The sequence below is a fragment of the Cuculus canorus genome, chromosome 5, assembly GCF_017976375.1.
Source record: "Cuculus canorus isolate bCucCan1 chromosome 5, bCucCan1.pri, whole genome shotgun sequence".
Lineage (NCBI taxonomy): Eukaryota > Metazoa > Chordata > Aves > Cuculiformes > Cuculidae > Cuculus > Cuculus canorus.
In genome coordinates, this window is record NC_071405.1 from 23,483,591 (window position 1) to 23,509,491 (window position 25,901).

Here is a 25,901-nt window from a genome sequence, read left to right on the forward strand (position 1 = left end):
GGCTGGCTTTTTGCTGAGCTGAACAACTGAATTCTGCAAACTCAACACATGACAGAGGACAGATATTTCACTATTTGAAGTTTAGTTGCAAAACAAAAATATTTTAGCAAAAGCTTGTTTTGCATTAGATCATTGCTGTTATGTCATGTAGTTGTATTATCTTAAGATATGATTTTATGTGCAAGTTGCACAACATTTACCTAACATGGGCTCAAAAGAGAAAGATGTATTACATACTGCATAAGGCTTTTCATAAGTAAAAGCACTATTGCACTGCACTATAAAGCTGACATTGAAATTGCCTCCCTCACTCTGATGCCTTTATTTACAGATGTATTGAAAATACTGATCTTCTGAATTGCAATTTTGTACAAATTCAAAAATGCCAGCATTTTTACAAAGATACTTTCTTTATATTTAGTTGCAGAACTCCTGAAACCAGGGTGTCTGATGCAAGAGATCATAGAATCATAGAACGGTTTGGGTTGGAAGGGACCTTTTAAGATCATCTATTTCCAACTGCCCTGCCATGGGCAAGGACACCTCCCCACGAGAACAGGCTGCCCTGATCTTGCTATAGAACTGTAGAACTCCTATCGCTTTACCTAGAGACCTATTCATTTATCTTATTTTTCAGATTACATGACAGAGGTCACCTCTGTTCTGTTTTATATAATGAAGGATTATCAGTGTATTTCAGAAACTTTAGTTTCCAGCAGACAGACGTCTTTCAATACCACAAATTCACCTTTTAAAGTACTTTCATATAAAAGCTCATTTAAGAAGAAATAACGTTTCCAACTAGCAAAACCTGCACAGACAGGTTGAAAATTACGTCAAAGCCAGCCACAAGTTGGTTAAAATGAAATAACCACCAGTCACACAAGAAATAAAGATTGTTTGTAAGAAGTCCACACAGTACAGCAGAGCTTGACCTCAGAGTGACCAGTCAGTACGTATTAAAGAAAATCTGCCTTGTGTGCACATCTAACATGGAAACAAGTGCATTAGACATTTCACACAGGCAGGACTCTTAAGCTTTAATGAATATGACACCCACTTCATGTACTAAGGAGGCAAGTACAGAAAGTCAGTAGGCCAGATTTTAAGGAAATCTCCGAACTCAATGGAAGCTGGATACCTTCAGCACCTTTGGAAATCTGAAATACAAACTTTCAGCAATACCACATGCCAAATATTTTAGAAAACCAAAACCAGACCACTGGAATCCCAGCTTTAAGTCTTCTGCTCAAAGTGTATATTTCTCATGAATGGAGCTTTCTCTCAAGGACTGCACTGTAAAGTCACAGATGTGCCCTCATAGCAAGATTTAAAAACCAAAACAAACAGCAAAAATTCGTCAGCTTGAAACACTAATTTCCCAGTACAGATGAAATATATATCACGTAGTAGAACTTCAAATCACAATAATTTAAATCTTTATGAAATTTTAGGAATTAGGATTTTTTGCCATATGAAGTTTGTGTCTTTTGATGCGCTACAGGAAGAAAAACATAGTCTATGAAAAAGTATGCAACTGTTAGAAGTCCTAAAGAACATCATGACACGTTGTTATTAGTTACCTACCACATTTTTATAAGCATCTGCAGGGGACTGAAGCTTGTGACTGAAGTTCTACTGTATCATGGAAAGAGCAGTAAAATTGTACAAGCAAAAACCCTAAAATATAGAATTAGGTTTTGCTTCATAAAGCATTTAACACTGACCCATTGCACAAGTAAGCACAAACACAACACAGACTTGTTGAGCATCTTCTATATGAAGTATAATAAAAAAAAATTCACTTCAAAACTATGATCTAAGTAACCCCAAAATTGAGTTAAATGCTTTAAGAGACAAGTAATGAAGCAAAAATATACCATGAACAATATGGTAGATCTCCACACTGCACTGCTTTTAGCTAAGTACATTTCCTGTATTTGTTAACAGTTTGTAATGTTGAAAAGAAGAGTGTGGCAGCTATTCTGGCCCATCCTTTTCCCACCTAGCCTAGGAACCACACAAATTTTACCTGCTTTTCACTAGTGTGTCTTCATGTTAGCAGTTTCACTAGTGCTGACTGAATGCCAGAGCAAAAGTTAACTTAGAGAAAAACATCCCACAGTGTCTGTAAACGACTTTGAGATCCCTTTCATTCTTGAGACAATGAATTTTAAGGTACACTAACATGCTCTCAAGAGCTGAAACCTTTTCGGTAATTTCAGACAACACAAAGTGCAAAAAACTGGTTGGATGGCTGGGCCCAGAGAGTGGTGGGAAATGGAGTTAACTCCAACTGGAGACCAGTTACAAGTGGGGTTCCCCAGGGCTCGGTACTGGGTCCGGCCCTGTTCAATGTCTTTATCAATGACCTGGATGAAGGCATTGAGTGCACCCTCAGCAAGTTTGCAGATGACACTAAGCTGGGTGGAAGTGTGGATCTGCTGGAGGGTAGGGAGGCTCTGCAAAGGGATCTGAACAGGCCGGACCACTGGGCTGAGACCAATGGCATGAGGTCTAACAAGGCCAAATGCCAGGTCCTGCACTTGGGGCACAACAACCCTGTGCAGTGCTACAGACTAGGACTTTACAGCGCTAAAGTCTAACTAGAAAGCTGCACGGAGTAGAGGGACCTGGCGATGTTGGTTGACAGCCGACTGAACATGAGCCAGCAGTGTGCCCAGGTGGCCAAGAAGGCCAATGGCATCTTGGCTTGTATCAGAAATGGTCTGACCAGCAGTTCCAGGGAGGTTATTCTCCCTCTGTACTCAGCACTGGTGAGACCACACCTCGAATACTGTGTCCAGTTCTGGGCCCCTCACCACAAGAAGGATGTTGAGGCTCTGGAGCGTGTCCAGAGAAGAGCAACAAAGCTGTTGAGGGGGCTGGAGAACAAGTCTTACGAGGAGCGGCTGAGAGAGCTGGGGTTGTTTAGCCTGGAGAAGAGGAGGCTGAGGGGAGACCATATTGCTCTCTACAACTACCTGAAAGGAGGTTGTGGAGAGGAGGGAGCTGGCCTCTTCTCCAAGGTGACAGGGGAAAGGACAAGAAGGAATGGCCTGAAGGAGGAATGGACAAGGAGGAATGGACCTCCGCCAGGGGAGGTTCAGGCTGGACATCAGGAAAAAATTTTTCACAGACAGGGTCATTGGGCACTGGAACAGGCTGCCCAGGGAGGTGGTGGAGTCACCTTCCCTGGAGATGTTTAAGGGATGGGTGGATGAGGTGCTGAAGGGCATGGTTTAGGGATTGTTAGGACTCGATGATCCAGTAGGTCCTTTCCAACCTAGTGATTCTATGATTCTATGAAGGCACTGCTTGTTACATACGTGTGTGTTTATATGACTGCCTCCCATCACAACACGCTCAAGTCAAGCCCATTGAATTCCATCTTCCTAGTTCTTAAAGACTATTTAAAAATGTTGCTGCTTTAAATCTTCAAAACAAAAACCCCACCCCTATTGTGAGTGGTTAGGTAGCACTATACCAGTCAGACTTAGAACCAGGATTTAAAGGTACAATCTACTATTGAAAGTCTATATGGATTGATGCCCTTCGGGCTAATTTGCATCCTGTGCCTACATATGTGCACCCTAACCCTAACAATCAACATTAGAATCTAACTAATTATTCTGATGCAAGGTCAAATTTTAAGCTCCTTTGAAAACTTCAGGCAGCATTTCTGTTTAGAATAATGAAAATATTTAAACTGAATGTATGCAAAGGCACTGTGTCTCTCTGTTTATGAGTGAGCAATAGCTGTAGAGATCACATAAGGAAAGTGTAGGAAGAAAATAAATGGGCAGTAAGGACAAACTTCCAATGCCAAATCCAGAGACCTGAATATAAGCATGTAGGCCAGCAGGAGCAAAATTCTGGCACAAACATATTTGTGACCATCACCACCAAAAAATCTATTGGTTTTAAAAGTTTGTTTGGCATCCGACAACACAGTGACTTGGAAATAGTGGTCCAGATAAAACTCACACTCAGACAAATATTTCTTATCGTCGTGATTTTAAAGACACATGCAAAAATGTAGAAAAGAACGAAAGAAACTGCACAATGAGAAACAGCCTACATTCGAAAGATTTTAGGATAAAAAACCAAACACTGTTCTTTACAAAAAAAAGGAGTGAGATCTAATCAGAACATACTCAAAACAGTCTACAAAACAAATATTTTGAATTTAACCTCAGAAAGCTGATAAGAGCAATTTACTTTCTATTTACAGCATATTTCAATAATATCTTCTGCATTAGTGTGAGAAAGGTTTTGTCAGACATTTCCTTTACACTTAGCTAATGAAAAACCCCAAATATTTGGTAACATTGCCTTTTATAAAGATTAAACATGAAACTGCTCTCCAGTTTGGTGGCTAAATTATCAATACTTCTCCCATTTAAGTCAGAAAAATATACCCTGAGCTACGCCAGTGAACAGGCTCTGTTACTTATACTAGGCTAACTATTACCTCACTGCTGAGGCTTACCGTATCTCATTTGAAAAACATTCATGTTTTTAAAATGAGAGAAACTAAAAGCAATGAGATTGAGATTTCTTGATCAATGTGCTGAAACAGAAACTGCTTTTGGAATTGAGCCCACTTTGCAAATGCATGTGTCTCTCCTTCTTCTTCTCTCTTTCTATCTATATTTATACACAGAAAAAGAACTGCAATGTTTGCAAACTCAATGGTACTGTAAGTGTTAAAGTTTGGAGTTTTCTCCCAAGAAATCAAAACCATTCACTTTAAAAAGGAAGGAGTAAGGGCAGGTAACACCCTTGCTACATGTGCCAATCTAAACAGGGGCATTTCAGTAACTTCGGTATGACTGGCAGGTTTACAAAAAACATAATAATGTTTTAAATCCATACACTTTAGCTAATAAATTCCAGCCAATTAGGAGTAATTTAAACAGTATTAAGACCAGAAAATATTTTACATTGAATCACACTACTACATTAGCAAAAACCAATAAATGTGACAAATCAAGAGATTAACTCTTTATCAGTAACAGAACTACATCCTCATACTGAGGCACATCATTTGCTGCACTACAGCACTGGCTTTATATATCCCTACAGAGACAAGCTTAAAAAGAACAAATCTAAAGGACTGAAATTCTGTGGCATTCTGCAATGACTTTATTAAGGGTCCAAATGGACAATGTTAAGTCTTCTGCACAACTGATGATGCGTCAGATGGGTACGACCAATGTTTGTGTCTATTTTCCCCCAGGCTTCAGAGGACAGGGAGCATTATTTTATCCACAACTAGAAATATGATGGATTTAATGCAATCCAAATCACCTCAAAAAAGCATCTTGGTAAGGTTTAGGTATCTATCTCCAAAAGGCAACAAAGCTGCAACTTCAGACAGTTTTATTTTCCCTTTCAGGTTCTCTCTCTTAATTTCATACTTTGGATATTCTCAGAATACTGTATAATGTCCACAAAATATTGATTATCGCTGGTTATTACTTTCTGAAAATAAAAAACACAAGCACCAAACCATCATGATGCACTTATCATTTCACCTATTGTTAACTCATGCAGAAAGAAAAAGCCCAGGTATCTCAAACTCACTACAGGAAGATCATGTTTGCTTGATGCTTGAAGATTCTTGATTGACATTTGGGCTTACAAATGAAACATCTTCAGTGTGCCATTACAGCTACGCAAGCCTAAGTATTTGAAACAGCCCAAACAAGCAGCAATTCTTGCACTCATGTATTTAAAATGATAACACTCACTGCCTAAGACTGCAGTTCCACTGGTAGCTAAGGCTACCTAACGGTTCACTACCGAAAGAGGGATGTGTCACTCTTGGTGTTTGGTGGGCCAGCATTGCCAGGAGAATATGTGAGGCAGAAAAGGTCAGATCTAAGTAAGAGATACAAACGCCAGAATGCCTGCATGTCAACAACAACGAAAATTACAAGCACACCCCCAGTAAACCAGCTGTATAACATATTATCCTGGTCGTTATATATTTTACAAAGAAACTATGTGGAAATCGGGAGACAGAAAGAGAAATTTTCCAGTATCCACCTGAAAGCACACAAGTAAAGCTTGCCTGCCTTTCCAGCTCCAACTAATGGCTAACATTTCTGTAACAGGTATTCTGTCTCCAAGATACTGACAGCAGTGAATACTCACCATGCTCAGTCTAATACTGCTTATTAGCAACAACTTAATGAACTGTTTGGCCAATGATGAGGAAATAATTCAAGTAATGGATACTTTGAAAGAATTGGTGTGTTTTCAAATGCCTTTAATCTCAGTAACAAATGAAAACATATACACACATCCTCGAACACCTGCATATTATTCAGCTTTTCTCAGCACTGTACCAGTCTTCTGTTCACTGTTTTTTTAAAACAAACGCGTTGGTATGCTTTCACTGCTACAGCACTGCCTACAGCTTAAGAGGATAGTGTTGAAGAGCCAAGTAATGTAATCTGGTAACTCTTTGCAAAAATTGTTTATGAAAAGTTATTAGTATTTGAATTAAAGATGGATTGTCCTTTAGTACTAGCCTTTTTAATGTTTGTTTGTTTGTTTTTTAAAGGCCTGTACATAATTAGTCTCCCAGTTCTGGCAAGAGCCAGTTCCATTTATCAACACTGTGACCAAACTAAATTCACTCTTTCCTTTGCAAACTTTCGTGCTTATCTACTACTATCATAAAGAAATCTAGCACCGATCAGTCATCCTGCCTGCTAATCTCCTCCTTTTGAAGTTAACAGAGTCAATTAGCATTTTTGCAGTTAAAACTGGCAGTATTAATAGGAAAAAAACCCAAAAACTCAAAAGATTGAATTAGTTGTAGGTTGCTGCAGCTCACATTCAGGTGATGGATCTCATGAATATTGTTCACAAAACACTTAAGCCCCAAACGTCATCAGAATTTGAACCTCTGTCTTTGGGGACACACAGAACAAGTGACCACGGTCCTGAACTAGCAGATCTATGCTGGCTGTGTTTTGGGCAGTGTTTTGACCCAGATGGCACCTCAGAGTCCCTTTCAACCTGTATGACCCTATGAATCCATACCTTACAAGTTGCAAAGGAAAGGACAAAAAGAAGAAAAAGAAAACCTTCTGGCATAGCTATGCCATGCAACACCTGACATGCAAAGCAGTGTTCTTCAGAACAACATTCCCATAAAACTGCCAGATTTTCTACCTATTAACTCACAATGGAATCTTATTTTAAACCCTCTAAGTTATTCTGAGTGCTAAACACACAGCAAGGATTGAAACATAAAGTATTCTTATCAGATTATTTTATCTGAGTATCTGAGAGAATAATAATTTCCCCTTATTCAACTATATTCTGTTTTTTCAATGAAATCAGAACAAGATCAGCGTCCTAAATAAGGATGAGGGAAGCATCTGATAAGAGAAATATTAAAAGTAAACTTTGAAAATTCTTTTTTGTTAGCAATCACAAAACACTGATTTTTGTCTTTCTTTTGAATATGTTCTGCCTTACTTTCTTAACCACACAAATATGAAGCAATTAGCTACAGGACAAAGTTGTTTTGAAAATGGCAACAGAAGTAATTTCCAGTTTGCTTTCCAGTACTGCAGTGATATCTTACATATAAAGAAAGTGACACTTCATAGGATTTCAACGGTTTCTAATTTCATCTTACTTTCTATTCTTCACGTAATGATCAACTTGTTTTAAGATTGATGTAGGACATGCAACAAGATCTCAGCAGAGTCATAGAGTGATAAGTACCTAGTGCAGTATTCTAACACAGTGGACAGCTGTCTTGATGTGCTTTTATGTCAAGAACTCACATAAATCCTTCTCTTACAGATGTCATCGCTGTAAAATCTCCAGCTGTGGGTGCTGTATAGGCATATAAGTGTAATGGAAGCACTTATGGATTGGCTTCTATTCACTCTCCTTCACTTACCTACATGAGAGCTATATTCCCATGCTATCCTTATTCAAGCCACGGTGGAAAAAAAATAGGTATATGAAACAACTTCTGCATAGACAAGTCTTATGTATAAGTAACTCTAAGGAGGTTTATTTTGTTGTTGTGCTTTTCAAACATTTTGTAAGGCAATAAAAACCAACTATATGCAGAAAAACTGGTTCGTTGTTTCTTTGTTGTTTTTTTGCGGGGGGTTGGTTTGGTTTTGGTGGAGTTAATTTTCTATTGAGAAAAAGCCAGTTCCCCTGAGGAACAACTTTGCCAAGAAGGCTGGGAAGGTTCTGCTTCTCTGCAGTTGTGCCAGCACAGGTAATGGCAGCACAAGGAGTACAGATCTGGTCCAGGTTCCTCAGGCTTTGATTCAGCATGTGAACCATGACAGAGATTCAACCAAACTGTAGTAGGACTCATGGACTACGACAGAGAAATATCCTTAGAGATGGCATAAAATACAAGAGAAGCCACAAAAAGATCTCTGAAAGCTTGCTAAGTCTGGTTTTCACATGATGGCCACTTGATTTTAGACTTCAACCAAAAAGCTCTTTTCCTTTAAGAGGATACAGTCGCAGTATATTTCTAAATACTACTACTCAAAAATAAAAACCATTTACAATTTAAATTTGTCTTCCTTATCTCCTAACACGAGTACTAGGATAGAAGAATTACTGGGTATGTTCACTGCTGTCCTTTTTCTCTTAGGGGCATTTTTCTTGGAAATAGCTATGCTAGAGTACTAATGTCAAAGTTCCCATGCTCATAACTTTTCCTGGAACAATATTAGGACTTTGAACTCCTTCAATCTGAAATTACAAAGCAACTACCAGACCAAATGGAAGTTGCGTAATCAGCCTGAAAGACATTTAAAGCTTCATATTTCAGACTGTTTTTCAAAAATCACATAGACCCTACTTCAAATTTCCCCAACTTCTTTGTTAATCAATTCCAAGCTGAAACATTCTTCCGTAAACACTCCTCCATTCAGACGAGTGCCTCATCTTTTCTTTTTAAGATAATTGCTTTTCCATGTATTTTCAAAACGCTGGCACTTAGCAGTTAGGCTAAGTCAGGTTTCAAACACTTAGTAGCTTTTCATACAAGATAATGCATGTGTCAAAAATAGTCAATCCTCTAACAAAAACTTGATTTCTCAGTTTAAAAGAAACTCTCTGTACAGTAAGTGAACCAAGCAGAAATTTAAAGTGGATACACTAGCTTTCTGGGTAGGCAGCAATACTCCCTACATTACTACTAAAATTATGCTCTTCCAGGTAGTATAAAAGTTATCTTATATTCTTTTCTAGTTTGTAACTAACACACATACACATAAATGATGCTTCCACTTCTAGCGGAAGAAGTGCAACTAAAAGCTGTGATCAGCCAACTGATTCTGAGATAAGCAACAGAACAAAACCCACTCCATAGCAAGAAGACTTCAGAAAAATTCAAATCTCCCAAAGATTTTGAAAGATGTTTGTTAGTACTTATATGAGGGGAACTGAAATTTAAAAAACCCACCAAAAATCCATAAACATTTCCTCAGATCTTTAAGCATATGCTAGCATACAAATTACTACAGCCACTAGGTTGGTAACAAGATAACATTTGAACTGACTCAAACCAATGTCAGGTTATACTTTGGTGAAAGGAGCCTTGTAATTCAGATTCAACTCTTCTGAGTGTAAGCCTCACTCACTGCACTGCAATATCAATAGCCCATTTAGTCTGCCTGTAAAACCAGGACTAAAGCCCTTTTAACATGAACAACTTCAATTGCTAAAAAAAAAATTATTTAAAAAAAAATGTTTCAATGTTTCCATTTCTGAACTGCCTGTATTAAAGATATCAACATCTACTCTCCTTGAAAACGTTCTTACAATCTTTATAAATTTAGTTTAAATTCAAACTTGAAGTTTAAATTCAAACTTGAAGTATGTTGCAAATTTTAACTAAATTATCTTGAACCAAATTTCTATAAACTTAACATCAGAAGAAATGACAGATTTAAAAACCAAGCAAAGCATCCTTAAAGTAAATGTATTTAAAAGTATGCTTAAATTTGTCCCCATTAGTAAAAATATATATTTGAACTTATGTTCAGTTCTGGTAAATCCAAGTTAAAGGCTAAAACAAAACACCGAAACAGAAAAGATGGGGCCCATAAAAGCAGTAACATAACCAGCAGGCTGGAACACTGACCATATTATGAAATCTTGAACAAGTTTGGAATGGCTCTAAATTAAGAAAGGAAACTAAAGGATATAACAGCAGGAACATGCAAAATAACGACTGGCACAGAGCTATTTTTCCTAACACCTCTCTTCTTCTCACATCACAAAAAAAAAAAAAAAAAAAGAAAGCAGCACTGGCCAATGAAATTGGAAGAAGAAATTTAAAATTAAACATAAAATGTGTAATTAGCTCATAAAGCACAAGTGACCATTGTACTCAAGACTGCAATAAAGATTATGTGTGTATGTAGGAGTTAACAAGAACACCAACAGCTTCACGGTGAAAGACTGAAGCGTACACAGGATACGATCACCCTTTCCAAGTTCACAGACCAACTGATAGGGTCTTGGAAAAATGCTTCTGTGGGCCGGACGTTCCTTAATATCCCACTGCATGACTTTTGTGTGTGATTGTTTCTTTTTAGTTAATATGTTAAGTTTATTGCTGATTGCTTTTACACATAATATGTCAGCTTAAATGGACCATTTCCATTCCTGGCCTTCAAAATTCTTCAAAATGTGGAACTTTCAGCTTATTCTTAACCACAATTGTCGTTGGGATTCTTGCAATATGTATATTCTATTTATCCTGTCTTCAGGTGTAAACCCAGAAATTTTATTTTTATCTCTGGTAAACGAAAAGAATTAACTTTCCCAATGTTCCTCCAGCAACTAAGTGATGAAAACAGAACTAAAGTATAACTCTCAGACCATGTTTCATTGCAGCACCACTTCATTACTTTAAGAATGACATTTTAAAAGCTTAGTGATCATTTCCATGCTGAAATGCCTGAACAGTTTGAAAACTCGGATAGCCTTTTGTCACCCTACCATCACCACATTAAAATCTCAAAACTCTTTACAGACACTGCACGATTTCCCTTCATCTCCTATTTATGTATTTGAAAGAATAAGAAACATTTTTGGTACAAACCAGTAGCCCTACCAAGAGTTCCAATATTTCAATCAAATCACATTTTCCTAATGAAATAAGAAACCCTGCAAACAAATCTTTTAACTATGTGATTTCAACAACAAATGTCAGAAATGTACTTAAAACAATTTGTGCTAGGTTTTGAAGCTCTTAAAAATGGAGTGTTGCAACTCTTGTTTCATTTTCTATGATATCTGAATTTATTTTTAGGCTTTTAAGGGAAGAGTTACTTAAAATAAAGGCTCTCTCATGCAGAATCTAAAAGGATCTATTAGCAAGTACAATGGGGATTGTAGACTTGTATACATACTGTTGATCTTCATGAACATTTATCCTGCAGCATAATGTTAAAACAAGTGATAACTGAAGAGATTTGGAAAAAAATTACATCAAAATTACAAAAATCAAGAGTTTCATTCTGTTGTCAATCACTTTCTAACAGTGCCTAGTAATAAAGTAAAACAAATTTCAAATAGTTGAAGTTTAAGGTATTTTAAGTTCTCACATTTAAAAAGGAAAAATATAAAAATGCTTTCTGTTTATTATACTTTGATTAAAGGACTTCACAATATGTCAATAAATGCCATATGGGCAGCCTTATTATTTCAGTCAAAATGTCACTACTTTATTAATAAGAGGCCTCATGACTACACAATCCACAACTGCTAAAAATGAGGATGCCCAGTAAGATCACAAACACAAAACCCAAACAAAGCGAAACACAAAAAAGGATATTAAAACTTACCCATTCTTGAAATATAAAACATGTGCCCTTTGAAGTCCTGTTTCCAAGAAAAAACCAAGTTCTTGTTCATGTGCAGTGGGCCCTGGTTTAGGGCTTCTGTTTTGTATATTGGCATTAATTACCTGAGAGAAAAAAAAGGAAAAGGGAAAAAATGTATTCAGAAAAATAATCAAATTTTATGGACTTTTACACAAAAAGGCTTAATCTCAAACCCTGTTAGGTTAAGAAAGATTGCTGCAGAAAGTGGTAAGAGGATGAAAAGTGATCTCCAGAGTGATTTCAAGAAAACAATATAAAAATAATTTGTATTACATCAACATTAAAAATGCTTTCTTAATAGTGAGAGCTATCAGTTAGTTTGCCTGTACATACACAGCCTACCAGCCACTAAAAGACACTAAAAACCAAACTCCTAAACCAAAAAAAAAATCTCAGAAAACAAAAATGTATGCGTATTTAAAAACATGAATTACTTTTCTTCCCCCCACTTTATCAAAGTTTTCTCTTTCCTTTTGCTTGTGGGACCCTAACTGCATCTCACAACTCCCTCAAAGGCAAGTGACAAATGACTGGCCCAAGGTTTGCAAGCAAGAGGTCTGAGAAAGAGGGTCAGATTGACATTGCTAGCTTGCTGCACTCCAATATTATTTGCAAGACAAAGAATAAAGCCCACATCTATTGTATATTATCCAAATATATCTCAAAGTCTAAATAAAATACAGGAGCATGTAAGTCCTAGAAACAAAGGGTGCCACAATTTTTTTTCAGTAAAAGAAAACTTGAAGAGTTTCTGCTAAGTGGTAAGAAACAGAAGACGAGGACAATTCTCTAAATGAAAACAAAAGGAGGAAATAAAAGAGCCTAAGTATGTCTTTAAGTTCAGATAAAGCCTGAAACTTTTAAATCATGAAACATTATGCTGTCTACAAATAAAGAATCTAACTTTAACTTTCCATAATTCATAATCTACAACTTATAAAACAAGGTGATAAAAGAAAACAGTAAGTTCTGCAGAGCTGTTTGCAGGTTATACCTTGTCTAACATTAAGAAGCTCAGATATGTTGCAGCTTTCATCAATAAAAAACAGGTCGCCTGCATACCTAGTAGCTCTCTTTCTACTCATGCATAGTATGAAAAACACAGTAACTCTGAAGTCCAGATTCAGATGTACACAACTGTCTTTAGGGAAAAAAATCCAAGTACTTTTAAAAGTAACTGTAGCTTCACACATACAGCGAGGAATGACAAATGATAATGGCCTATCAAGTTGAGAACATTGTCTTGATCCAGTTTAGAGAACTATTACAATTTATCTGAAATTCATCTATATTTTAAAATTCCTACGTTTATCTGGCTATCATATCTGATGATTTTCTCACTGTTGCAGGACTGTGCCTATTAGTTGAAGCAAACACACTTTCAGTTACTGTTCTGGACACCTCACTGGTACGTCCAGTGTCTTGCTACACAGCTACAATGTTATTCCAGAATGTTACATTCAAGTAGTTTTGTAAAGAGGATTTAAGAGCAGTTAAGCTATTGGCTCCAAATAAACATCATCGACATCAATTTTCAATCTTTATAGCATCATTTTTAAATAAATCTTTTTCAAGAACTATCTTAAGTACATACATAAAATGTACGTATTGCTACATGTGTGTGTTTGAAAGACACTATAATCCCATGTCCATAAATGAACTACCACAGCATCACAAGAGGCCACAGACGAGCATCTTGAATATATGTAATAGTTTAGAGGAGCGAAATCCTTTTTCAGACAACTAGCACTATTTTCTAAGAGGTCAGAATGAGAGAACAATCAGAAGGACAGCTATCAGATATCCATGCAGGAACACTACATGATTGCCCAATTGTAAGTACGCATTGAAGTCCTACGAAAACAAATACTAGACAACTTCTAGCTGAGTGATGACCCACACAATTCTTCAATTAAGCAAATCATCCCAGCTTACCCCTTCTATCTCCTGAAGGTACAGTAGAGCAATATCCCCAGCCTTCTCATAGCATGTAATGATTTCTTGTTCACGGTCCACATGGAGGTTACTAGCCGAAGAAGAAATCGGCAACTTCTCAAGACAGAGACCTGGGGGACAATAAAAAAAATAAATTCAAATGAGGCATTAAATTGTCATAGAAGACAATACCTAAACGACAGTCCAGGCTAAGCCTCTTTGGTCGGGAGAAGAAAAAAAAAAAGTACCAAAAACTTAGGTATGATCCTTTAATATAGACACTAATAAATATACAAAAAACGACTCCCCCGTAATAATTACAAAACCAGGAGCAGTAATTTTTTTAAAGCAATTTTGATTTAAAAGACATGGCAGTCTAACACAAAAGTGCCTAGTGTCTTCCTACACCAGTTTTAAATTACTTTATATACCTTCACTTTTCCAGAGTCATCACAGAAACCAAGATGGGGAAGAAAGGCATTCAAGGTAATACTAATCTTAGTAACTGTGCAAGGCAGAAAGACATATATAACAAATATAGTAAAAAAATAAGGATCTAGGAAGGGTAATTTTTTAAGTTAAGTTTAGTAAAAAGTGGTTTGCTATCATCAAGGCACAGAAGTTTTTTCCTCTCAGGACTCTATTGGACTTATCCATTATCTTGTCCTTTAAAGGAAAAAAAAAAAAAAGTCTACTTGTTTAAAATAAAAACCCAAAAACTCTTATTAATCAATGCCATCTCCTCCACAAGCCTCTTCTATTACAGTTATTTTCAAAACACTTAGAGAAAACATCTGGAAAAGACCTCTAGATCACTAATCCATCATTTGACTGAGGGAACATCCAACCCCAGACACTTGTCTAACCTGCTCTTAAAAGCCTCCGATGTTAGGGATGCCTTGGTCTTCCTATGCAAATTATTACAAAGCTCAACTATTCTCACAATCTATAACATCTAGATCTCCCTCCCTAGATCAGTTACTCCTAGTCTTCTTCAGAGAGATTATTCCTTTCTTTACAAAACATTATTTGAAGTCTATCTACAGAGAGAGAAAAAGAGAGAGAGAATCACTTGTCACAAAGAACACCAATTCTCATTCCTTTCTCTTTTCATGCTTTCGTGACAGCTAATCACTTTCATCTCCTCTGGACACTTAGCAAGTGGTTGCCTCTGTCTTGATTCACTGTGCCAAAACTGGATACACAGCTCCACTTGAGGCCTCAATAACACCAAGCAGAGATGAACGACTTCCTTGTTTTGATATGGGACAGTTTAAAACAAAACAAGTCAGCAGAACTTCAGTGCCTTCCCTTACATATTGGTAAAACATTCTTTTTGTTTATGATCTGCAACAGATCATCTTCTGCAAGCCAACTGCCACATCAGTTACTTAAATAAACTTATATTTATTTGAGTAATTATTTGGATTTATTGTGTAGCACTTTCCACATCTTCTTAAGATATTTATTTAAGGTCATTCTTCCAGCTTGCTTGCCAGCAGTAAAAGCTGTTCCTAAAGTACATTCAACTGCTCCTGCATTAATATAATATTTGAAATATTTGAAAACAGTCCAAAATATTCTACACTAATCTGCTTTTCCCCAATCAAATAGCAAGTATCTGAGAGGTCTTTTTACTAACTCTACAGTATAGACCCAATAGCAGCAAGATTAAACTATAGAAAAAGATCAGTTATCCTGCTGCTGCAGTAGGTTTGAACAGACCCTCTGATACAAAGATCTAAATGTAAGGCTGCTGCTGGATAGAAAGTTTGCAGTGTCCTATGCAAAGACCCTCAAACTCAGACCAAGAGGTGAATATGAAATACAATAAATGCGCTGAAATAAAAATATCAAATGACTGAAAGCATCAGATAGTTGGCAAGTGGATCACTCCTCTCCAGCCCACATCATAAACAGCCAGTGCCCCACAGTAATCCTCCACTACATGAAACATATTACTCCATTGGCTATTTGTAGATTTTACTTGGATTTATAATTTCTAGTTTTATACTTTACTGCCAGAACTATAATCTTTTTAATCTGAAAAACTCCCAAGAAAACCATTCTCCCATTTTAGCTGAGTATTTTCTTTAAGATATGAAAGCACCTCAGTGCTCTGCCAGAAACTTAAAGTAATGCAGAAGGAAAGTACAAAATTCTAAGTGTCCTCTGATGAAGTAGATAATGCTATTTCTTAGGGTAACATTATTATACAACTAGCATTCACTGTATTTTTCCCAGTATGTTTATTGCAACCCAGGAGAACACAGATATTTTAAGCATGCAATGCTTTGGAGCAGGAAGCTAATTTGGAGAACTATCCTGAAATGACCACTTAACTGGATGGTTTGGATACTTTGTTTTGATGACACAAGGAACAATTACAATGCAATGCTGTATTAAAAATGAAAACACATCAACTAGAAGAAAAACCCTAAGTAAGTCATGATTTCTGTAAAAGGTTAAAATTAGAGTCCCTCCAGAGTACTCAATTTTTTTCTTAAATATAGACAAAATTTAAGAAATAATGTATTAGATTACATAAAAGTATTATTTAACTGTAACTAGATATAAATAGCAACACAGCAGTAACAACCCTATAATATGCCACTCACTTCTTCATGAGAATACTGAGAGATTATAAAAAGCTAATTAAAACAGGGATTATTATATTAGGCCCTTGAAAAAAAAAGAACAAGCAAGTAGTAACATACAGAATCGAGAAACATATGAATTTCAAAGAAATACATATCGCCCTAAATTATCTGCTGAAGACTTTTGCATATATTCAGACAAGTCAGTTCTCCTCTTTGTGCTCGTTTCCACACCTGCCGGGCAGAAATCTCTGCTATTCTCTCTCAAAAGTGAAGGAATTTCTTTAACTGTTTATAAACTTACTGCATATATTCAGAAAACAGGTACATGTTACTGCTACAACATATTATTGCATTTGTTGTAAAGGTCACAGCTATTGGTTTATTTAATTTTCATTGGTTATTTTGTTCTATTCTACATTCGAGAATATGGCATCAATTAGTATCATAGGCTGACTTTGATATTCATGGCTTCTAAGTTTAAACCCTTTCAGTCAAAATCACCTTCAAGTAAAAGCTTCCAACAAACTGGGTCAGTTTTATTTTGGGAAGACACTTATCTCATACATATCTAGTCCTGATATCAAGCAAGATGACTCCTGAGGGAAAAGAAAGTGAGAAGCAGTGAAATGAATACAAGTCCATACTAGTTAAGCTTACATGTCTTGCAAAGTAACTTTAAAACTGCTTGTCAAAAGAGCAAAATGGTAACAACCAGTATTTGGATGAGAAACGAGTATGCCTGATATTTAAATTACATAGTAAATTGCAAAGGTTTTCTTTAAGTCTTTATAAACTACCCGTATTTTGCAAAAGATTGAGAAAGCAAACAGTAGACAGCTTCATCACGTATTCCAAGTGGCATTCCTGGGTCTACGGTCTCAAATCAATGTCCAAGATTATGCCAAGTAAATTATTTCACCTGTTACAAAATTTTTTTTCAAAAGCAGACCAGCCCTAACACCACACACACAAACACACACACACACACACACTCACTCACTCACACTGAGCACCACCCAAAAAAGAGGACTCCAGTGAGAACCAGTAACAAACTAACAATATGTAATAAGTCCCCACAGGAGAGGTTTGCTTATTCCTAGATAACCAATCCTTTTTCTATTAAGGACAATGACAGTAATTATTTTTTTCATTTTCATTCAACACGTTCTGTAGGAAAACTGATTAACTAACACTCCCATTTCTTTATGCAGAGAAAACCAAAAATTACTCTAAGGTCAAAAGGCAATGCACAAGATCACAGATCTTTCCCAAGTATTCCTTCCACCCAGATCACTATTGAGACCATTAAAAAAAACTGAAAACGCAAGGCTGAGAAAAGCCTATCACATTTACTGCACTGTATATCTGATAGTTCCAAGATGCCAGTCAGTACCTTGTTTGTGTAAGTGCTGCTAAATTTTAAAGACCACAAATAATAACTGATCTCCTGGCTTACCTACTGTTTTCAGTAGACAAGCAAAAGAACACAGGAAAAACAGCGAAAGACTATTTTATACTTATGCAAATAAACATACTTTTGCAAAAGAGGAAGAGACAGATTTCTGGGTTTGCTTTCAGTTTCCCTTAAAGAAATCCATAAAATCCAAGTGTGTTTCAGTATACAGCACTTAATCTTCCCTATATGATAAGAAAAGCAACACTGCTAAGTGTTCCCTATGCTGTAAACACTAAGAAACCCTTTTAAAGAAACCTCATATTTAGCTTATATATTCAGAATAAACAGTTATATAGACTATGGCAAACATTTACTGGTCATTTTAAAATAGGAACTGAAACAATCTGAGTTACTGTTATCAAGGCACTCTCACAGTTTATTTCTGAACTTAGAACGAACCCTGCTAATCACACCAAATCACACTTATTTCTAGAAGTCCTCCAAGATTGTGACTTGCTTGCAGAGGATTTTTTTTAGACAGCAAAGCACAGTTTTTCTTCAATTCCCTACTGGTATTTGAAAAGTAATTATTACAAAGGCAAGGAGGCAAAGTAAGAATAGAGAGTAGGGAAATTTATTTATAAGAAATTACATCTTGCTTTCACAGTTAGTGCAGCTACACTGTCTTAGTAGGAACTGCCTGCTTCTTTAGACAATCTGAGGAAACAATTAATTTCTCTGTTTTTCCAAGTATCTTGGTATTGCTCGCAGTCCCCTCCTCCCCTCCACGCCAAGACATAGAGAAAAAATTCTCCAGTATCTGTCAGGATCCCCGATTAATACACAAAACTTATTAATCCAAGCAGTCAATAAAAACACAATATTTGTGGATACCTTGTAGTATCACCTGAGATAACTGTATTGAAAGCACAAAACAGACTTGTATCATATTTTTAAACAGAAGAGACTAGTATTTTCACAGATGCATTTGTTTCTTACAAACCATGTGCCTGCCAATTCTTGCTTTACAGTACAGGCCTTTGACAGACAAGCAACTTCTGGAGAGGCTTAAGAAAAGTTTAAACTAGAGATAAAAGCTGGAAAAAAGACTGATAATTGTTTTAGATCTTGGAATGAGTGAATCTCTGATGAACTCTCCCCAAATCAGAAGAGCTGCAGACCAGCAGATGGAGTGGTCATCAGGAAAGCTGTTCACTCAGGAGAAAGGATATCATTCAACCACAGAATTTATACTGAATTATTTTCTGCATGTTCTCAGGCATTGCTCCTACAAGCACCTCTGGGGGAAAAAAGGGGACTAGGCTTCATTGTGGCACTGGTTCCTCCCGTGACACAAGAGAAAAGGCCAGAATCACTAATTTTGGGTTTGGCCCAACATTTTTTTTCTGCCTCTCTTCACCCTGCCAAAGGTGAGATTCTGAAGATATTGTAAAAGATTCTGAAGAAATTAAGAACAAGAAAATCACACCACCAAAACATAAAAATCCTGAAGAAGCCTGTTTTAATAAGAAGCAATTTAAGTTCATTCAGTGCATTCAGTGTTTGGAATTCAAATACTGGCGCTAAAAGCAGCACTGAGAAAAGCAGAACGAAACCCTGGGTTAGGTTCCTTCCCCGCATTGGGTCCCTGCTCCAGCGGGGCAGAAATCATAAAAATAGAGAGGGGAAAGACAAGCTTTAAGGGACAAAGTTGGAAGCACCTACGGCACAGGCTTCCTAGCTGAGGTCTGTAAACTGCTTGCTGATGGGCTGCAACATTTGTACAGCAATATAGGAGGAGAGAACTTAAGAAGTCCAGTTTTTGACCCATTGCCTAATGAGGCCAGAGATACGCAGCATGATTACTAAAACAGCTTTCTTTAGCATTCTTCCACGGAAAGCTGGTTGGTGTCTGCTGACACAGGCTACAAGTGCGCAAGATCTCATTGCAACTGGATAGGATCAAAGTTAAGTGCAGCATCTTTTGTGAAGTCTAAGTAGCAATTCACCTGGCAATTCCACTGAACCCAATGAGTATTTCCACGTTTCTGTAAATAAGAACTAATTAATGGCCAATCATTTAACTTGATAAACACAACATTAAATTTGAATATGGGTCAGCAGGAGTAAAGACAGTCTCACCTTACTCAATGTACATTATCTAAATATAAACACAGTTACTTGAACAGGCAATACAACCAAACTAATAAACGCCTGATCAAGATTAGATCAGGCTTGATATAACAGGTCTCAATGTTTAAGCATAAAATCTGAAATCAGAAGCAAAAACCCACCCACCTTCTACCATCTAGGTAGAAGACAGCAGATTTTCTTCTCTCTCTCTCTTTCTTTAATAAGCTGAACCTAAATAACATTCTAGGGTAGAAAAGACACATATTTTACTATTTTCTAATGAATTATTTTTACATGAAGTAAAATTAATAATACTAATCCTTTCTCCAAAATTGATGCCTTTATGCTTTAACTGTAATACATCCTTATGAGGTCAAATAAAACATTGCCAGAAGAGTTAAGCTCTGGGAAAAGATTCAATTAAATTCCTGGGATTTTTGAGATATAAGCAAATTTAGATACTTAAAGTTGATCAAGTCCAAGATTACATTTTCATGGAAAGAACACGACAAATTCAACAGACCTCCTCATAGATTTAAAAAACAAAAAACACAACCAAAAACTGCAAAACTGAGTGGAAGTCTACCCATACCAGACACTGCCAAAAAGCCCACACGGATGCTGTATGAGAGAACTGGGCAGATCTACATCATCTATAAGAACTCCCTATGTACTCCCTTCCCACTTTAATCTAAATATTGTCCTGATGCAGGAAGCATCCCTTTGTCTCTGCTACCAGTTAGTTCCCCAATTTCCTTGACATCTATGTAGAGAATGATTCATGCTTGTCTAACATTTACTAGAGGACTGTGTCGGTGGAAAATAGTCATCCTGTTCCAACACTAATGTTAGAAACAGCCGTCGATCAGTTGTCAGTGAATGTTATTGAAGTCTTTCACAAACTGTGTTTTCTGACTTTGACTCTTGCTGTAACAAAAAGCCCATACGCACACCAAACCCAAGCTTGAACACAGTAGACCAAAGCAAACATTTAGACACAGTAAATTCCAATAAATCCATGGCATACAAACTGCCACTTTCCTCAACACACTGACCCAGCTTACAGCCTATCTGTGAGTTTTCTAAACTGAAGTGGCACTGCCACCTTAAGACACAAGGCCAGCATTACAATTTTTCCTATAGTAGACTAGTAAAAAAATAAAAAAATAAAATAAAATTAAATTAACTTCACTTTCTGATTTTTTTTTAAAAAACGATATTCAGGTAAGAAAAATTCAGAAGTAAAACTGCAAGAAACACACTGCCTTAATTAATTTTATCATGTTTATTACTATTTTTCTCCATTAACTAGCAATTTAGTCAAGCAATTTAATTTAGATTGAGCATTTTAATTCAGTAAAAGGCATCACAGTGAATCAAGGTTCTCCAATTATCCACAGCAACTGCAAAACTGCACTATTTTTTAATTTATAACTTTCACTAACAGTGATAATACATTTAGATTGCAGACACAGTTCTTGTGACATTTACATACGGAAGGTCTTTTAACTACACACATCAAAAGGATTTGATTGGATGACAGCCCAGTTAGAATATTAATTGAGGTAAAATTTTTTTCAATTTGGAACAAACTCTGAATAATTTAAAGGAGCCAAGCCATCCTCTTACTTAGCTACAAATGTGCTATTCCACCACTGTGTTCATGACACACATGCTAAAAATTCTTTAACTTCTGACAAGGTGCGCTTTAACCCTTTAAAAACTACTTCTACATTATTATATTGGAAAGAGCAATCTCACCTTTAGTAGAATATGCTTCAGCAATCATCCGTAGCCTATATGGTGGCACGGCAGTTAGCTGTAGGTCATCAACTCCAACTCTGGCATATGTGTTCAGAGCTTCTTTGTAATCACCTTCCACATAGTTTAATTTGGCCATAATTAGGTTAGCTTCTTGTAGGTATTCTGGCTAGAAGACAGAGGAATAAGAAAGGGGTTTTTTTTCCCTGAGACAACACACCTAATTCTTCCTGACAATTATTTGGTCTGTTTCCTGTATATATTCACTGTAGAAAACCTTAGGATATTGTAACAGAGAAAAAATTAACAAAATTCTATCTTCACGTAATATTTGAGAAGCTTGTAGTGAAGAAGGGTGAACCCACAAAATATCACTCCACCAAGCCACTGAAAGGCATTACCAGTCATTTTATCTATTCACATATTTATTTACACATGCACCAGAAATACTTCTCAGTTAGAATCCAGCCTTGCCAGGTGACAAAGCTATTTAAAGGCAGCCTATTATTACAACCTCTCAATGATTTTTTTCTAACACCACAAGCGCAGTTGAAAATAACACAGCAGCAAAACCTAATGACATATTCCACAGCCCATATATTTAATTTGCACAATTTCAAAGCATCAGTGCAGAAGAAATGTCTCGAAAAAAGGATTCATGGAAGAATGAAGAAAACTAAAAGAAATTAACACTCCCACAAATCACAGGAAACAAAACTTTACAGGTTACTGCAAAGCAAGGCTCTTCTGATCTCTTAGAAGATGGAAACTGAATATAGAGAAGACAAGCTTAGACACAAGTTCATGTAGTAGCTAAAACCACAGTTAGGTAAAAGAAGGGCCAGAATGGTTAAGAATATCAAAAGGTTATAACAGAAAACCTCTTTCAAGTATTAACCTCACTTTCTGCACCCATAAACATCACTTCAGGACTATTTTCTGAGTACTTAAGAGACTATTACAGAAGTCCAAAGTACTTTGCATTTTTTAACACTCCTATTTAAAGCATTAAAGAGAGTGATACAATTATATATTCCAAGAAAAACTTCCACAAAACAAGTTGCAATTACTTCACATAAGCATCCCAGAGGTCAATGACAATTTTCTTATTCTTCTAACAAAAGATTTGAGAAATCTATTTAAATAAAAATCCACGAAGAAACACAGAGCCATGAAACACCACAGCGCTGATGGCATTCTGATAGCAGCAATGACTATAAAAGTCCACAGAAGCACATTCCCCATTTTTCTCCATGATTAGCAGAGTATTCCAGTCAATTTCAGCTTTTCTAGTTCTTGCTCAGACTGCTTTACATACCTTTAGGTTTCCCCTATCGAGTGCTGCTGTGAGATGCTTCCTGACCTCAGTCAGCTTTGGCCGGGGTCCCCGTGGACTACTACTCTGTTTAAGAACATTTTCCTTCAAAAACAGTTCTAGTTTGGACTCCCCAAGAAGAAGTTCTGCCATGTCATCTGTAAATAAAACCAAAGACATGAAACATTAGACATCACTTTATTTCACCAGCGTTTCAGTGGAGGCAGTCATTGCCTGAATTTTAAATACAAACTAACCAAAACAAAGAGGGTCAAGTATTCCGATTTAGCACAAGTCATGTGATACTGCATTTTTTCAATTCTTATTGTAGCTGCCTGATGCATCGTAGAATCAAGTTTCCTGTGTTCTAAGCTATAGTGAATCAGAAGGTTGCAGACACCTCTGATACTCACTTTACTGAAAATTGTGTCTGTTTCACAAAATGCCTATTGTAGTTTCAAATATGAATACTGCTAATTAATCTATGCAACTAGTTTTAAGTTACATGTTACTCAGGATCTCTTCGATCACTATCCATATCTCAGCTGTAAGAAAGCAGACATCACTCCTTGTTAAGGCTCCAGCCATCTCAAGCTTTCAGAATGTCAGTCCATCTCCCATCATTCTTCCCATGTCTTAGGAGGCTTACCACTGCTTCTCAGACATGAAGGTAGAACATAATACCAGGCTGCCCAACAACACTGCAACTAGCATGTTTGCCAAAATTCAAGAAACTGGTCATCCTCTACCTTGTCTTTGCCCAGGACAACTACACTTGCTTCACTGAAACATGCTGAGTGGTTCCTCTAGCAATAGGAAAGCTATAGAAGTAGAATCATAGAATCATTAGGTTGGAAAAGACCTTAGAGATCAACTCCAATTGTACTTGTCTACTACTAAATCATGTTCCCCAAGCACCCCCTCTATCCGCCCTTTAAATACCCCCAAGGATGGTGACTCAATCACCTCCCTGGGAAGCCTGTGCCAGTTCTTGATAATCTGTGAAGAAATTTTTCCTAGTGTTCAAGACAAATATCCCCTGGCGCAGCTTGAGGATATTCCCTCTTGTCCTATCACCTCTCACCTGGCCGAAGAGACCAACATCCATCTCTCTGCAACCTCCTTTTAGATAGTTGTAGAGAGCAACAAGGTCTCCCCTCAGCCTCCTCTTCTCCAGGCTAAACATTCCTCAGCTGCTCCTCCTAAGACTTGTTTTCCAGCCCCTTCACCAGTTTCATCGCTCTTCACCTCACCATCTGGGACTTGACTAGGCCAGATCATGTCTCTCAAACAGTGTTGGAATAACCCACATTTGAACTAACAACAAATAAAATAGACGTTTAAAAGGGGAAAGGTGAAAAGATAATAATCAGAAAACTGTTCACCATCCTATCATCTTTAGCACTGTCCTTAGAGGTTATTGGAAGGCAGAGAAAGACCAGGACATACCAACATCAGTGGTACTGTAGAGGAAAAGCTTTCCCTTAGGAAGTATAAATACATTGGCATTGTCTTACCTTTTAAGTACAGCAAATTTCAGTACTGTGTCAGCTGAACTTACATATGACCCATGTACAATGCCATTATACAGTAAGCTATAAAGACTGCTGCTGTCCTATAAGAAGTCCTATCAAGTAGAAAAACAAAAACCTAGAACTTTTTTCCCTAGGACCTCCAGCTAACTGCTGATTCTTAAACTACCATTTCTTCAAGAGAGAGTTTAAGAAACCAGACAAATAGCAAAAACATCAAGAGAGTGCTTATTTTTCCAATTATGTTTTTTATTTGGTGTTCTGGGAAAGATATCCATGGTAATCTGGACATTTATTTGTTCTCAACTACCATTCATTCATGCTGTACTGTTTAAACACTACTGGAGAAGGGAAAGATCCAGACAAAGACAAACACATGCAGCCTGGTTACCGGTCTGCTTAATTTTCTGGCTTTCATATCGTAGTTGTCAAATTCATCAATCTCAAACTTGCAGTAACAGTTCCATTCCTTTGTCCACCAAAATTTCTCCTGATACTTCAGCTATGCTCATATCATCTCTAGATCACACATCAAATAATCTCAAGTGTCAACTTCCACATGCACTCTCTTCTTTGAAGGGAACCTCTATGCCTCTCCACCCGTGTTTTGTTTTGCCTAAACTGCGCCCTTTCTGCTCAATTTATCCTCCCAATAACAGCACACACTGTACACAGCTTTGATACATGCTAGCCAAAAATGTCTGGTCCTTGAAAGATAAGAAAGGCGAAAACAAAGTCTCTTCCTGATGCAACATTACTTTAGAGACATTTTTGAAAAGAATGACACTCCGCATCTTTCAAATACGTATGAAAGGCATACAATTTCCAGTTAAAAAAAAAATAAGTACTACTCAACAATACAGCCACAGTATAACAATAAAATCTTATTACCCATGCATTGTCAACCAAAAAAAAAAAGCAGCCTTTATTTACCAGTTCAATACTCATATGGTAAACAGCACTGTTTGACACGCATTAATGAGTCTATCATACACTTTGCACCTTCCTCAACAAAGCTGATCTGTTTATAAAGTTGGCCCGAAATGTTTTCATCTCAATAACCTGATGTACACTTTAAAAAAAACAAATACAAGAAGTTAAACTAAAGTCCTGACAAATAAGAAGGCTTCAATTTTGCACACAATACACACCTTAGATACAGCTTAGGGTATACTGCATCGAAGGTGAGCTGATGTCCTTGCACACTAGAAATTTAACATTTCTGAAGAGAAACAGAATGAGTTATTATAGCATGTGTTTTACCCACACATTATCTTACACTACAGATGAAAGCAGGGAAAGGGGCAGTAGATGCTCTCAGCATAA

The 25,901-nt window shown here is 36.9% G+C and overlaps 1 protein-coding gene across 4 annotated transcripts in view; it reads right to left on the reverse strand.

The window, feature by feature from the left end:
- The window catches only part of TTC7B (tetratricopeptide repeat domain 7B), a 127,371-nt gene that overhangs the window by 81,291 nt on the left and 20,179 nt on the right, over positions 1–25,901 (reverse strand). For all 4 annotated transcript variants that reach the window (XM_054067858.1, XM_054067857.1, XM_054067856.1 and 1 more), the window contains exons 2-5: positions 23,047–23,201; positions 21,729–21,897; positions 13,839–13,969; positions 11,865–11,986 (exon numbers count right to left, since the gene is read on the reverse strand). In XM_054067858.1, the coding sequence (XP_053923833.1) occupies positions 11,865–11,986; positions 13,839–13,969; positions 21,729–21,897; positions 23,047–23,201 (577 nt within the window). The remainder of the gene's footprint in view (positions 1–11,864; positions 11,987–13,838; positions 13,970–21,728; positions 21,898–23,046; positions 23,202–25,901) is intronic.